Source organism: Bufo gargarizans, chromosome 4 (assembly GCF_014858855.1).
Source record: "Bufo gargarizans isolate SCDJY-AF-19 chromosome 4, ASM1485885v1, whole genome shotgun sequence".
NCBI lineage: Eukaryota > Metazoa > Chordata > Amphibia > Anura > Bufonidae > Bufo > Bufo gargarizans.
Window position 1 is genome coordinate 6,998,383 of NC_058083.1, and position 15,627 is coordinate 7,014,009.

Here is a 15,627-nt window from a genome sequence, read left to right on the forward strand (position 1 = left end):
TCAGTCAGGAAACGGGAGGGGGAGTCAGAGGAAACAGGAGAAACAATAGTGCACAGAGTGGTGCGGACACGCCCTCAGTGCACCTAACTGCTCATTTGCATATAAATTTAAAGTAAATTTTTTCCAGAATGAAGCAATGGATCGCTAAGTGAAAGGTACCATTACATTCAGTTGGGCTAGTCCTACAAGGCATTGTGCCTGGTTTATCAGTGAACTTCCTGGTGATAGATTCCCTTTATGCCCCCCACTGCTCCAGTTCTGTTGCTCTGGAGGTCCTCACATACTCACTGGTTTCTGTTTACATTTTTGCAGCAGTGGCATCATGTATATTCACTGTGTAGCCAATCATTAGCCTTAGGCTATTTTCACACTAGCGTTTCTATTTTCCGGTATTGAGAACCGTCTTGGGTATGTTAAAGATAATACAACCGGATCCGTTCATAATGGATGCAGATGGTTGTATTATCAGTAACGGAAGCATTTTTGGTGAACCCTGCCGGATCCAGCAAAAACGCTAGTGTGAAAGTAGCCTGACTGGTAATGCTAGCATGTGACCGCTGAGCCAGTGATTGGCTGCAGCACTCATGTGGATGTATGTGATGTCAACAATGCAAGTAAACAATGACTGGCATGGACAACCAGAGTGGTGGACACAGGAGAGAAGAGAGATTGAACAGGTGATATTTTTTTTTGGGTAATTCTATAGACTTTTTTGCTCTTTATTGCTCTGCAGTAGCATGCCCAGCCAAAAGTTTGGAAGAGATCTGGGGCCCTATCAAGTGTCATAGTGCCCTTGTTCTGATACTATATGGAGTCCCAAGGGTCAAATCCCCACCAATTTACATGTCTTATCAATGGAAATTCCTGGAAAGGGAAAATATTCAAAAAATCCCATCCCAGTGGTTGCCCATCTTACTTGTCAGCACATGCCTTTGGCCCACTGTTATCAAGGCCCCTATACCAAATTGTGGCTTTTGGAGGGTGGGGTGGAGGATGTTGTACCCCATTCGCCATTTTCCAGAAAAGGGGGTGGCACAGGGTGGTGAGTGGGTGGCATGGGCTTGAGCCTAGCTGGGACGACACATTTAGTACAGAAAAGTGGGGCAACTTGTACTTGAACTCTATGCCAGCTCCCTTGCTGGGGCTGGAGAAGATCTAGCAGTCATGGTCTATATCGGAACCAATGACAAAGTTAGAGGTAGGTGGAGCGACCTTAAAAGTGATTTTAGGGATTTAGGTCAAAAGCTTAGGGCAAGGACCTCAAAGGTAGTGTTTTCCGAAATACTACCTGTACCACGAGCCACACAAGAAAGGGAGCAGGAGATTTTTTGATCGCTTGCCATTACACTTTTTGTGATGTAAGATGAGAAAAAATTGCTTTTTTTACACAGTTTTCTTTTTTTTTTACGGTGTTCATCTGAGGGGTTAGGTGATGTGATGTTTATAGAGCCGGTCGATACGGACTTGGCGATACCTAATATTTTACAATTTTTTTTTTTAACTTTATGTGGGGAAAATTACGTTTTTGTTTATTTTTACTTAAAACTTTTCATTTTTGGGGGGGAAAACTTTATTTTTTGAACTTTTTTGTCCCACTTTGGGACTTCAACTTTTGGGGGTCTAATCCCTTTTACAATGCATTCCAATACTTCTGTATTGGAATGCATTGGCTGTATGAGTAATACTGTGTGTATTACTCATACAGCTTCCGGCCTGTGAGATCCAGGGGGCTGGATCTCACAGGCTCGTCACAGGAAGGCAGTGCCGATGCCTCAGGAAGGCATCGCTCTGCATTCCATGCCATCGGGTCCCCCCAACAGCCCCACGGGGACCCGATGCCACCGCAGCCACCCGCAACATTGAAAAGCCGCAAACCGCAGGTCTGAATTGACCTGCGGTTTGCGGCGAACACAGACACGGGGGGGTCACGGGACCCCCCGCACATTTAGCCAAGGTGCCTGATCAACGATTTGAGCATGCACCGGGTTCCGATCACCGCCCGCCGAGCGGCAGTGATCGGAAATACACATGACGTACCGGTATGTCATGTGTCCTTAAGTACCGAGACAACATGCCGTACCGGTACGTCATGTGTCCGGAAGAGGTTAAAAGTGCCCTGTCTGACCCAGAAAAAAGTACAGCGGCGTCTTAAAAAGATTAAAATAGACAAATCGCCAGGAATGGATGGCATACACCCCTGTATCCTAAGAGAATTAAGTAATGTCATAGCCCAACCCTTCTTTCTGACATTCAGACAGGGAGTGTTCCACAGGATTGGCGCATAGGAAATGTGGGGCCAATATTCAAAAAGAGTCCAAAAACAGAGCCTGGAAACTATAGGCCTGTAAGTTTAACATCTGTCGTGGGCAAACTGTTTGAAGGTTTTCTAAGAGATGCTATCTTGGGGTACCTCAATGAAAATAACCAAATCACGTCATATCAGCATGGCTTCGTGAGGGATCAGTCATGTCAAACTAGTTTAATCAGTTTCTATGAGGAGGTAAGTTCTAGACTTGACAGCGGTGAATCAATGGATGTTGTATATCTGGACTTTTCCAAAGCATTTGACACTGTATCGCATAAAAGGTTAGTATATAAAATGAGAATGCTCGGACTGGGAGAAAACATCTGTATGTGGGTAAGTAACTGGCTGAGGGATAGAGAACAGAGGTTGGTTATTAACGGTACACACTCAGATTGGGTCACTGTCACTAGTGGAGTACCTCAGGGGTCAGTATTGGGCCCTATTCTCTTTAATATATTTATTAATGATCTTGTAGAAGGCTTGCACTAGTAAAATATCAATTTTTGCAGATGACACTACTGTAAAGTAATTGACACGGAAGAGAACAGTATACTACTACAGAGGGATCTGGATAGATTGCAGGCTTGGGCAGATAAGTGGCAGATGAGGTTTAACACTGACAAATGTAAGGCTATTCACATGGGAAGGAATAATGCAAGTCACCAGTACATACTAAATGGTAAAACACTCGGTAACACTGACATGGAAAAGGACCTAGGAATTTTAGTGAACAGCAAACTGAGCTGTAGAAACTAGTGTCAGGCAGCTGCTGCCAAGGCTATTAAAATAATGGGTTGCATCAAAAGTGACATAGATGCCCGTGATGAGAACATAGTCCTACCACTTTACAAATCTCTAGTCAGACCACACATGGAGTACTGTGTACAGTTCTGGGTTCCTGTAAACAAGGCAGACATAGCAGAGCTGGAGAGGGTCCAGAGGAGGGCAACTAAAGTAATAACTGGAATGGGGCAACTACAGTACCCTGAAAGATTATCAAAATTACGGTTATTCACTTTAGAAAAAAGACGACTGAGGGGAGATCTAATAACTATGTATAAATATATCAGGGGTCAGTACAGAGATCTATCCCATCATCTATTCATTCCCAGGACGGTGACTGTGACGAGGGGACATCCTCTGCGTCTGGAGGAAAGAAGGTTTGTACACAAACATAGAAGAGGATTCTTTACGGTAAGAGCAGTGAGACTATGGAACTCTCTGCCTGAGGAGGTGGTGATGGTGAATTCACTAAAAGAGTTCAAGAGGGGCCTGGATGTATTTCTGGAGTGTAATAATATTACAGGCTATAGCTACTAGAGAGGGGTCGTTGATACAGGGAGTTATTCTGATGCCTGATTGGAGTCGGGAAGGAATTTCTTTCCCCTTGAGGTGGGAAAATTGGCTTCTACCTCACAGTTTTTTTTTTGCCTTCCTCTGGATCAACTTGCAGGATAACAGGCCGAACTGGATGGACAGATATCATTTTTGGCCTTATGTACTGTTACTATGATTTCAGTCCTGGCACATGAATGGCATGAGAGGCGTCACAATGAGGCGCGCACCTCTTAACTAGAGATGAGCAAATTATTCAAAAATTTGATTCGGCTGCTTTGCTGAATTTTAGGGGACAAGAGTAACACAGAACTGTAGAGAATACAGAGGTTCTTGTAATCTATAACCATGGAGGCACATAAGTCTGCATTAGAAGCTGTATACACAAAACGGTAGGATATTCTTAATCAATACTATTTGCTAAGTTGATTTTTTTTAATTTTAGATGTATTGGAGCTGTAAAAGGCTAAATTGTGAATATCCTTGAACAACCTTTCTTTTTTTAAGGAAGACTATTTCATCTTGTTAGTGCTTGTAAAGGCATTATGCATAAATATCTGGATATTTTCAAGCCGTCTCTACTTGGGAGAACTTGTACACTGAATGTTAATGAGGTTCAGTAGCAAACATAATGTCAGTCCAGTCATATCTAAAAGAACAATACTAGTAAAATGCAAATATTAAAGGGAGCGACTAAAAGCAAACAGGTTTGATACACCCTATTAGGGCATATGGAGGCCATAGAAAGTAACCCTAATAAAGAGCACCTACGGTCTATCCATGTATTACCTGGTCACCAAGATTTATTTCAACGGTCAACTTGTAGTACCACTTTTTCCACGGCAGTGGCCACTGCAGAGAAAATATTTGGCCAGCCTCAACATCTTCCAAAGATGTCAACTGTTTCCCAAGAATTTCAGAAGTCTGACCTGTGGCCTGTGTTTTTCTTGCTGAGAGACAATCCTGTCTGTTGTGGCCCATATTAGAATATTTTTGCTACTGTTTTCAAGTTATTAAATTTTGTTTGCCCAGACAATGTCTAAATGGTCTTGAAGAGTGACAACCCCTCTTCTAAGTCCAAAATTTAGTCAGATATGGTTGTCGATTCCCACATTTTTACTCACCGGGGGCAACAATGAGCTCAGAAAAAAAGCCTGCTTAATATAGAGCAGGGATTGCCAAACTACAACTCCCAGCATGCCCAGAATGCCTACAGCTATCAGCCTTAAGAAGGGCATGGTGGGAATCCTAGTGTTACAACAGCTGGAGGGCAGCAGGTTGGCCATCCCTGATATAGAGTATGAAAGCTGTGATCTCTCCTGATGAAAGGATTAAAGCCTGATATGTAAGTGGGTTTACATTTCTTTTTTGCTGGCAAGATGATGGAATCCTTAAAGGAACCATGTTGGACCTAATTAAAGTCCATGAAGACTGATCTGGTGGATGACAGATTCATCACAGTGTTATGATTAGAGATGAGCGAATTGAAGTTGATAAAGTGGAATTTCGATCCGAATTTCAGGAACTATTCGATTCGCACCGAATCCAAATTTCCTCACGCTTTGTGGTAACGAATCACATTTTTTCCTAAAATGGCTTCTGCACGTTTGAGGACATGGAGCAAGGAACACTGGGAAGGCGGGATCACCCATAATGCCATGCATGCAGCCAATCAGCAGCCAGCCAGCACTGTGATGTCACAGCCCTATAAATACCCTCAGCCATCTTGGATTCTCCCATTTTCCAGTGTACTTAGTGCAGGAAGAGACGTCAGCAGGCGCTAGGGACAGTGATAGAAAAAACTTCATTGTGCTAAAAAAATGATTTACAAGTGCAGGGAAAGAGTATTCAAGGTGTAGGAAAGGATAGGGAGGAATCATTCCACAGCATTTATGTAGAACAGGGTTCAGTAGGGGAGGTTACAGCCTTGGTAATAGGAACAATCCTATTACACCTTGCTGCACTGACTGGGGATCCAAATTGCCATCACACAGCTCTGTAATTCCAGCAAACCGTTCTTGTTATTGGGGTGCAAGTGCTGTTTGATATAATCATTAATAAGGTTTATTACAAGGAAATATTTCTACGTCTTATTTGCCCTTGTGCTTTCCGGTTTATGCTCTAAAACATTTTTTGGCTTGTATTAGTGAGAAAAAAGAGCTTATTAGCCGTTGTGTGGTGAATTGTGAAAATGACAGCCCTTTTTGTCATGTATTAGTGGCAAAAGAAAAAAATATTTTCCGTTCAGCGGTGCAGTTATATGTTCTAAAGCCCTTTTTGTCTTGCATTAGTGGAAAAAGTAAAATATATTTGTTGTTCAGCAGTGCAGTTTTATGTTCTAAAGCTATTGGTGGCATGTATAAGTGGAAAAAGAAAAATATATTTGCCATTCAGTGGTGCAGTTATATGTTCTAAAGCCTTTTGTGGCTGGAACAGATGCTGGTAAATCTGGCTGGTCAGGAAACTGGAGGCGTGGCACCTAGATCTCACGGCCACATGAGCCCTATGGGGGCTGAACAGGAGGACGAGGAGGACATTGTAGCACAAGCAATGTGTAGCAAAATGGGTGGTTTTTATACATATTTGACAGGAGAGGAGGAGCAAGAGCAGCCAGAGAAGCTACAGGGTGATGAGGCAGAGGACCCAGACACACCATGGCAGTATGCAGTGGAGATGGAGGCAGGGAGTCCCTCAAACAAATGGCCCGATGGATGCTCGCGTAGTGACAACCGAATTGTTACCATTCGGCAGAGGGATGACTTCTGGGGGGTGCACCGAAATGAAAATTCTGGTCCGAAACCGAAAATTCAGGATACCCCTTGACCGAAACCGAAACTGCCTTTTTGCCCAAATACTTTTAAAAGACCCCCCACCCCATAACAGTGCCATCCACAGACCCCCCCACCTCATAACAGTGCCATCCACAGACCCCCCCACCTCATAACAGTGCCATCCACAGACCCCCACCCACCCCATAACAGTGCCATCCACAGACCCCCACCCACCCCATAACAGTGCCATCCACAGACCCCCACCCACCCCATAACAGTGCCATCCACAGACCCCCCCACCTCATAACAGTGCCATCCACAGACCCCCCCACCTCATAACAGTGCCATCCACAGACCCCCACCCACCCCATAACAGTGCCATCGACAGACCCCCACCCCATAACAGTGCCATCCACAGCCCCCCCCCCCCATTGTACAATTAATAGAAAATAGCGGGGAGGGACTGGGAGGAGGAGCTGGGGGCCGGTGCGTTCACTGTGCTCCGGCCCCCAGCTCCAGTAGTTATAAAATGTTGTACAATTAATAAGCATTCTATTCATGAGGCCCCCTCTGCAGTATTACATTCAATACAGCCACATCATACTGACTACATAGGATGCACCCTGCCAGCTGTCATTGAAGATCCGCTGGACTACTGGGCAGCCAAAATTGATTTGTGGCGGCAACTGGCCAAGTTTGCCCTGGAAAAGCTGTGCTGCCAGGCCAGTAGTGTGGCATCAGAGTGGGTGCTTAGTGTGATTGGGACCTTAGTTACCCCAGGAAGGACTCGCCTGTCCACCCAATATGTGGAGAGACTGACCTTTGTCAAGATGAATCAGGCGTGGATCAGCCAGTATTTCTACCCAATAGTGTTGAGCGAGCATGCTCGGCCGAACACTAGTTCGTCTCGAGCATCGCTATGCTCGGCCCATCACCTCTATTTCTATGCAGAAGATCCCTGTACAGTGAGGGAATCCCTCAGTGTCAGTCCACGAATTAGGAGTCCCTGCTCTGACTCCATATATAGCTATGTCCATATATGGAGTCAGTACTTAGGGACACCCTAGTGCAGTGATGGCGAACCTTGGCACTCCAGCTGTGGTAAAACTACAACTCCTAAGATGCCCCCCTTGCTTGGTTGCTCTCAGAACTCTATAGAAATAAATGGAGCATGCTGGGAGTCGTAGTTTCACACAGCCCTTGTGTATTTAAATCTAATTTAGCCTGTATTTCAGAAAAGTTTCTAACGGGAGTCAAACTCATGACCTTCTGCATTAGAGGCAAGGCACTTAACCACTATAATAGCTGCATAGCCACTAACTTAAAAAAAGAAAAGACAAATGAGACTTCTACTTTACTGTGCTTCTACTGTACTGTACTAGTGACTGGCTATGCAGCTATATAGTGTAGTGTTAAAAGTTCTTGGCTATGATGCAGAAGCTGTGAGTTCAAATCCCTGCACAAACTTTTTAAGAAAGGTTAAATTAGATTTATATATATATATATATATATATTTTTTTTATTTTTTTTTATTCAGTAATTGTAAAAAATGTATGGCACAAAATAAATGTATGGCACAAATAATTACTAAAAATAATATATATATATATATATATATATATATATATAGCTTCAAATGAGAGGCTTACCCAAATTGTATATATGAAAAGTAGAGCAGCACTCCAAGATTGCAGTAAAAAAAGGATGTATTTATTCACTCATAAGTGACGCGACGTTTCGGCTCCAACATGAAGCCTTTACATGCTTCATGTTGGAGCCAATATGTTGTGTCACTTATGGGTGAATAAATACATCCTTTTTTTACTGCAATCTCGGAGTGCTGCTCTACTTTTCAGCTATACAATTTGGGTAATCCTCTCATTTGGAGCTAGCACCCACTCCCAATATTGGTTAGTGCTGCCATATTTTCACTTATATATTTATATAAATATATATATGTAGAGAGAGAGACAGAGAGATAAAATCATACTTCTGATATATATGAATGCATAATATGTGGGAAACTACTACTGGTGTTTTAGCCATAATATATTTACATATATTATAAATATATAATATATTCTAAATATACAATATGTGTAAATATATTATGGCTAAAAACTTATATATATATATATATATATATATAATGGAAAAAATTGGACAGCACTCCAGACGGTATCTTCGGTAAAGCAGATAAAGTTTAATCACCCATGTGGTGGCAGCAAAAAAGCAACGTTTCGGCTCTACATGAGCCTTTCTCAAGCAGGCTTGAGAAAGGCTCATGTAGAGCCGAAACGTTGCTTTTTTGCTGCCACCACATGGGTGATTAAACTTTATCTGCTTTACCGAAGATACCGTCTGGAGTGCTGTCCAATTTTTTCCATTGTCTATTGTGGGTAAGCTCCAGTTGCCATCCTTGGACTCTGCACCCAATTTTTCCATAGGTGGTGCTGCCGGTAGATTTTTATACTTATATATATATATATATATATATGTTTAAATTAAGTTTAGCCTCTATGTCTGAAAAAGTTGGTGACAGGATTTGAACTCACAGCTTCTGCATCATAGCCCAGAACTTTAACCACTACACTATATAGCTGCATAGCCAGACCCTAAAACAATTCACTATATCACCTTGCACCTATTTGGCCTCCTCGTGCTGCCGCCACCTCCACACTACAAGTATGTCACTTTTCCACTCTGTGGTCTCCTTATGCTGCTGCTATCTCCACACTATGCCACCTTGCCACTCTGTGGTCTCCTCATGCTGCCACCTCTACACTATGTCACCTTGCCACTCTGTGGCCTCCTGATGCTGCTGCCACCTCCACACTGTCATTGTGCCACTCTGCGGCCTCCTCCTGATGCTGCTGCTGCCGCCACCTCTACACTGTTGCTGTGGCCTCCTCATGCTGCTTTCACCTAACCACTATGTCATAGGGCCACTCTTTGGACTTCTCATGCTGTTCCCACCCTCCCCACTTCCTGACTGGGCCACTATTTTGCCTTTCGGCCTGGCTGACATCATCATTTATTTGACCCTTCCTCTCATCTGTCAGAAGAAAGGAAAAATGAGACGCACAACGGATCCTGTCTGTGTAGCAGCTGTAAGGCCTGTATGGTCCCATCAGAATTGGGTTATGATTTGGTACCCAAAAGCAGTAGTGGGTGCAAAACAAAGAAGACATGCAAATATTCCATTCACGTGTCATCTCTGTTTTGGATCCACTCCTGTTTTTTTGGGCATTAGCAATACTGATGGATTACTGACCAAATGCTGACCGAGTTAAGGCGGATGCTCCACAGACAGGATCTGTTTTTTGTGGGTTATTGTTGTGACGGATCAGAGGAAGGGCAAAGTAATCAGTGACATCAACACAAACTTACTGCTGACACCCTCTTCACTCTGTCCAGGGGGCTCCACTTGTATGAGCGTTTAATAAAACAGGTTCTGTAGACATCTATGTGGCATCAGCGATGGTGTAAAAGGAGTGCGCTAACACCGACCTGTAAGGCTGAGTTCATACTTTACTTATTTGGGCAGTCACGGGGCCAAAACTGACCAAATAACTAAAGTGTGCAGTGATTCTAAAAGCGTTGCGTGTCTTCTGCATGTCATACGGACTCACAGTATTATTTAACTACCACCGCAGACTCCCTCTGCGTGTTACTGCAAAGGCTCTAAACCACTATACAGTCATGTGAAAAAATTAGGACACCCTTTGAAAGCATGTGGTTTTTTGTAACATTTTTAATAAAAGGTTATTTCATCTCCGTTTCAACAATACAGAGAGATTAAAGTAATCCAACTAAACAAAGAAAACTGAAGAAAAGTCTTTTCAAGATCTTCTGTAAATGTCATTCTACAAAAATGCCTATTCTAACTGAGGAAAAAGATAGGACACCCTTGCCCCTAATAGCGAGTGTTACCTCCTTTGGCTGAAATAACTGCAGTGAGACGGTTCTTGTAGCCATCTACCAGTCTTCGACATCGGTCTGAGGAAATTTTACCCCACTCCTCAATGCAGAACTTTTTCAGCTGTGAGATGTTTGAGGGGTTTCTTGCACGTACAGCCCTTTTCAAGTCACCCCACAGCATCTCAATGGGATTCAAATCTGGACTTTGACTTGGCCATTCCAGGACTCTCCATTTCTTCTTTTTCAGCCAATCTTTGGTTGATTTACTAGTATGTTTTGGGTCATTGTCATGTTGCATGGTCCAGTTCCGCTTCAGCTTTAATTTTCTAACTGATGGTCTCACATGTTCTTCAAGCACCTTCTGATACACAGTAGAATTCATCGTGGATTCTATGATGGTGAGCTGACCAGGTCCTGCTGTAGCAAAGCAGCCCCAAACCATGACACTTCCACCTCCATGCTTCACAGTTGGTATGAGGTTCTTTTCTTGGAATGCTGTGTTTGGTTTACGCCAAACATGTCCTCTGCTGTTGTGTCCAAATAATTCAATTTTGGACTCATCTGTCCAAAGAACATTATTCCAGAAGTCCTGGTCTTTGTCAACTTTATCTCTGGCAAATGTCAGTCTGGCCTCGATGTTTCTCTTGGAAAGCAAAGGTTTCCTCCTTGCACACCTCCCATGCAAGTTAAACTTGTACAGTCTCTTTCTGATTGTAGAGGCATGTACTTCTACATCAACAGTAGCCAGAGCCTGCTGTAGTTCTCGAGATGACACTTTAGGGTTTTTGGAGACCTCTTTTAGCATCTTGCGGTCTGCTCTTGGGGTGAACTTGCTGGGGCGACCAGTCCTGGGCATGTTGGCAGTTGTTTTGAAAGCCCTCCACTTGTAGACTATCTTCCGGACAGTGGAATGGCTGATTTCAAAATCTTTTGAGATCTTTTTAAATCCCTTCCCAGACTCATAGGCTGCTACAATCTTTTTTCTGAAGTCCTCTGACAGCTCTTTTGCTCTCACCATGGTGCTCACTCTCACTTCAACAGTCAGGAGCACACCAAACTAAATGTCTGAGGTTTAAATAGGGCAAGCCTCATTCAACATGCAGAGTAACGATCTACTAATTATGTGCACCTGGTGTGATATACCTGTGTGAGATCTGAGCCAATTTAAGAGGGAATACATGTGAGGGTGTCCTATCTTTTTCCTCAGTTAGAATAGGCATTTTTGTAGAATGACATTTACAGAAGATCTTGAAAAGACTTTTCTTCAGTTTTCTTTGTTTAGTTGGATTACTTTAATCTCTCTGTATTGTTGAAACGGAGATGAAATAACCTTTTATTAAAAATGTTACAAAAAACCACATGCTTTCAAAGGGTGTCCTAATTTTTTCACATGACTGTAGTTCTACACCACTATAAAGGCTCTCTGCAGCCAGGAAATAGCCTTTTACGAATGCCATTCGCCACAAATAAATTTGGATCGAACCACATTTTTTAGAAAATTAGTCGAATCGGCAGAATCGAATTTTTAAAAAATACGCTCATCTCTAGTTATGATTCCATTTGGGAAGCCATGTTATTTGTGTGAACATAGCTCCAGTTTTTTTGCTTTCAAAAGCTTAGCACACTTACATTAACTGGCCACTCCCACCTGGGTGATGACATCACATGTTGTTCTATTATTCTATCCAATTAAAGATTAGGAAGCCCCTTTCAATCAACCATATATAATAAATCATTACCCATGGCAAAGAACGGTATTCCCAGTAGAGTTGAGTTATATCTTCCATCTGTTACGAAAAATATCCCTGCCGCTGTGACATTGGAGATACAAATAGTGAGTACTCCCAGTAGACCCAAGAAAGGCTTGCTGCGTAGACAGTCCTTCATAGAGCTGGAGAGAGTGGCAGCCAGGAGGACCAGCATAAGACTCACCACAATCTTACTTCTAGACAACTCTATGGTTTTCTGAAAGTCTTTGAGCAAGCTGACCGACGTCAGTAAAAACATCTGGATCTCAGGATGTTCCTCTTGCAGCTGGTGAATTAGTGTGCACAATTCAGTTTCCCATTGCTCGTTAATGTAGTCTTGGGTAGCAGAGCCGTAATTCTGGAGGTAGTAGGTCATTTGAATGGCTCGCGCAGACTTGACCCTTTGATCTTTGCTGTTCGGGACTTCAGCAACACCCCCCAACTGGTGTCCAATGAAACTCTGTCTTCCATTCTGCAAAACCACAAGACAAAGCATGGAATTAAATGTTGGTGATGAAATAGAGGAGTTGAAGACCCTACAAATGCAATACGACACTAAGGGTGCTAATAAATTCACACCTATTAGAAAGGTCAGTGTCATGGCAGGGCTTCCAACTGGCATTTTTTAGCCCACACACAGCAAGGTTTTCCCAGGAATGTCTCCACCAGATTACAACACTTGCTTGGCTGCCCAGTCACCAGATTTATCACTAATCAAGCATTTATGGGACCAGGTGGAATGCCAGAATCTACAGGCTTGGCTACAACATCTGTTGGTAAATGTGCCACAGGATACCATACAGAACCTGTATGTCTCCATGTCCAACTGTATCTCATCCTGTATCCAGGCTAGAGACCATAGCTCTTCTTGTATCCAGACTAGAGGCTGTATCTCATCTTGTATTCAGACTAGAGGCTGTATCTCATCTTATATCCAGTCTAGACGTGGCCCAACAGGGTCCTAGAGCCTCCTAGAGCCATCCTTTTCCCCAATAAACTTCTCCTCTCTCTCTAATATTGTAATCACTTACATCTATCATCATTACACATAGAACGTTTCATTCCAACAACTCCGTCTTATTGCAGGATTTCTCTTATAAATGTGTTTATGCAGTTATTAAATTTTTGAATCAATTTTATGCCATGTACTAGACTTTAAATTGAAATACATGCATGAGGTTATCAGCAAGGATATAGATACCATAAAGGCAGCACAGAGATGGGGTCTCATTGCAGATGACCACATCCCCAATTTAATGAGTACCAAGAACCTGCAAAGGGATGTGGTTTTCACAGGTGACAAAAAAGGGAAGAGGAAAATGCGGTATTCTAGGCATGCTTAACCTGCGGCCCTCCAGCTGTTGCAAAACTACAACTCCCATCATCCCCAGACAGCCTACAGCTATGAGCCTACAGAAGGGTATGGTGGGAGTTGTAGTTTTACAACAGCTGGAGGGCCGCAGGTTGAGAATCCCTGCTGTATACCTAGACCTAGGCTGGTGAGCATCCCCAATACCTGGGGCATTACTTTTGGCACCTTGGCACATCCATTACCACTGGTGGGTGCATCTTTAGGGGCAGCGCAGTTCCTTGGTCATTGTGGAACGGGCAAACTTTCCCTAATTGCCTTTCTATTTTAATTGTGGAACTAGGCTTACAGCCAGTTTCGTTAGTCTCTGACTTTTATCCCCTGACGAGTCTGGTGACAATGAGTGGACAGAAACATGTCACGTCAGGAGCATACTTTCAGGGACTATACTAGTGAATTGTCCCAGTTTAGGGGCAGGTTCTGGATGAGGTCAAACCTTTTGAGCCAGGTGCTCTGTGTAGATAGGTAGGACATAACAGATTCTCCCCTTTGTCTTAGGGATATTTTAGGGATAGATTCCTCCCTTCTCAACCATGCCACCATTACACAGACACCTGGACCCCATCATTCTTTTTCCTCTGCTTGGATCATCTACCATCATCCAACGCCTGGGGACCAGTTGATCTCCTGTTTACTTCCGGACGTACACTATCGACACTATCGTTTACTACAGGATCCAGTAAGACTGTTCGGTTTTATTTCACATGTAGGAGGTTCAGGTACAATATTCCATGTGATACCGTTCAGACATATTGCATTTGCATAGCTATCAGCTTTGGGGTATATATCACAAGCATAACCCCTGTATACTATTTGTTTCGTACTGTAGTGTTCTTTATTTGAATTCATTTTAATTGATCATTAAAAGTCAAGTCTTAGTTTTTAATCCTCCCCCTCCGATTTTAGTGGTTATATTATAGTCTAAATTGGGTTAGGACCTAGAGGCCACGACACAGTGGGCCTTGTGTTTATCTTTTCTAGTTAAACCTTTTCCAATAGCAGTTTAGTCATTTCCTGCTTATATTTATAAGCTGGTCTTATAAATGTAGACAAGGGGTATACAGCACATAAAGCATGTGTTATTTCCCGTTACGTTATTTTATTAGCTACACAAACGCCCTTAGGCACAACTAAAACAACTTAATGCCTGTCTAGAAGCAGAGCGGACACAATACCTCAGTAGTTTAAAGGCTTTGGTATGTATTAACAGGGCAGCACACCTACTGTATATTATACCATGACAAGCAAATGTTCTCTGCATCTATCTACTCTAGATATCAGCTATGCCTATTGTATACACAATATCTATCTATCTATCTACCTACCTATCCATCCATTTACCATCCTCCCTTGCTGAACCAGCTCAAATTAAATACCATACTTACCTATTAGATAATGGCTCCTCACTAAACAATTTAAAAGTTCCCAAGTACATCACTGGATTATTATTCCCCTTGCTGAACTACAAAGTCCTCCAATTAACCATCAGAGATAATATTCATTTATGAAACATTGATATTTTTCCAATTGATAAGTACTGAATTGACCCAATACTGTATTCTTGACAAAACTGCCGCAGAACACAAAACATCCTCCTCTTCATCGATTATTGGGGATCATCCCCTCCCACCATGGCCACCAAGGACTTATAGAAGCTATAGAGTACGATTAAAGGGGTTGGCCCATGACAACATTTATGACCTTTCCAAAGGATAAGTGATAAATGTATGATTGCCAAGGGTCCAACTGCTGGGAACCCTATCAATCACAAGAAAATGGGTCCTATTTACCCTGTTTGAATGGAGTGGTGGTTACACAAGCACATTACCGCCCCATTAGCTGTCTATGGTATTAATACAGATAGCCAATACAGTCAATTCCACAGACCACTAGTCATTTCAAACATGGGAACCAATACCCTCTTTCTCTTGACTGTTGTGGGTTTGTACTGTACAATAAGACCATAATGATAGGTGCTAAATGTTGCTCATGTGCGTGTTGCCTAGGCGTCATGATGGTGCCACTCACTGAGAGGGACATATCAGGTTTAGGTAGGTTAGTATATGGAGACAACACAAGAAGTTCAGTTTTTGAAAGATTCAGTTTCAGATAGAGGGAACACATGATGTTAGAGACAGCGGACAGGCAGTCACAATTGTTCTGTAATACAGCATGAGT

The 15,627-nt window shown here is 42.8% G+C and overlaps 1 protein-coding gene across 1 annotated transcript in view; it reads right to left on the reverse strand.

Moving 5' to 3' along the window:
* PTCHD4 (patched domain containing 4) overlaps window positions 1-15,627 on the reverse strand; it is a 174,338-nt gene that overhangs the window by 47,106 nt on the left and 111,605 nt on the right. Inside the window, 1 exon segment of the mRNA XM_044292292.1 lies at window positions 12,072-12,552. Within this exon segment, the coding sequence (XP_044148227.1) occupies window positions 12,072-12,552 (481 nt within the window).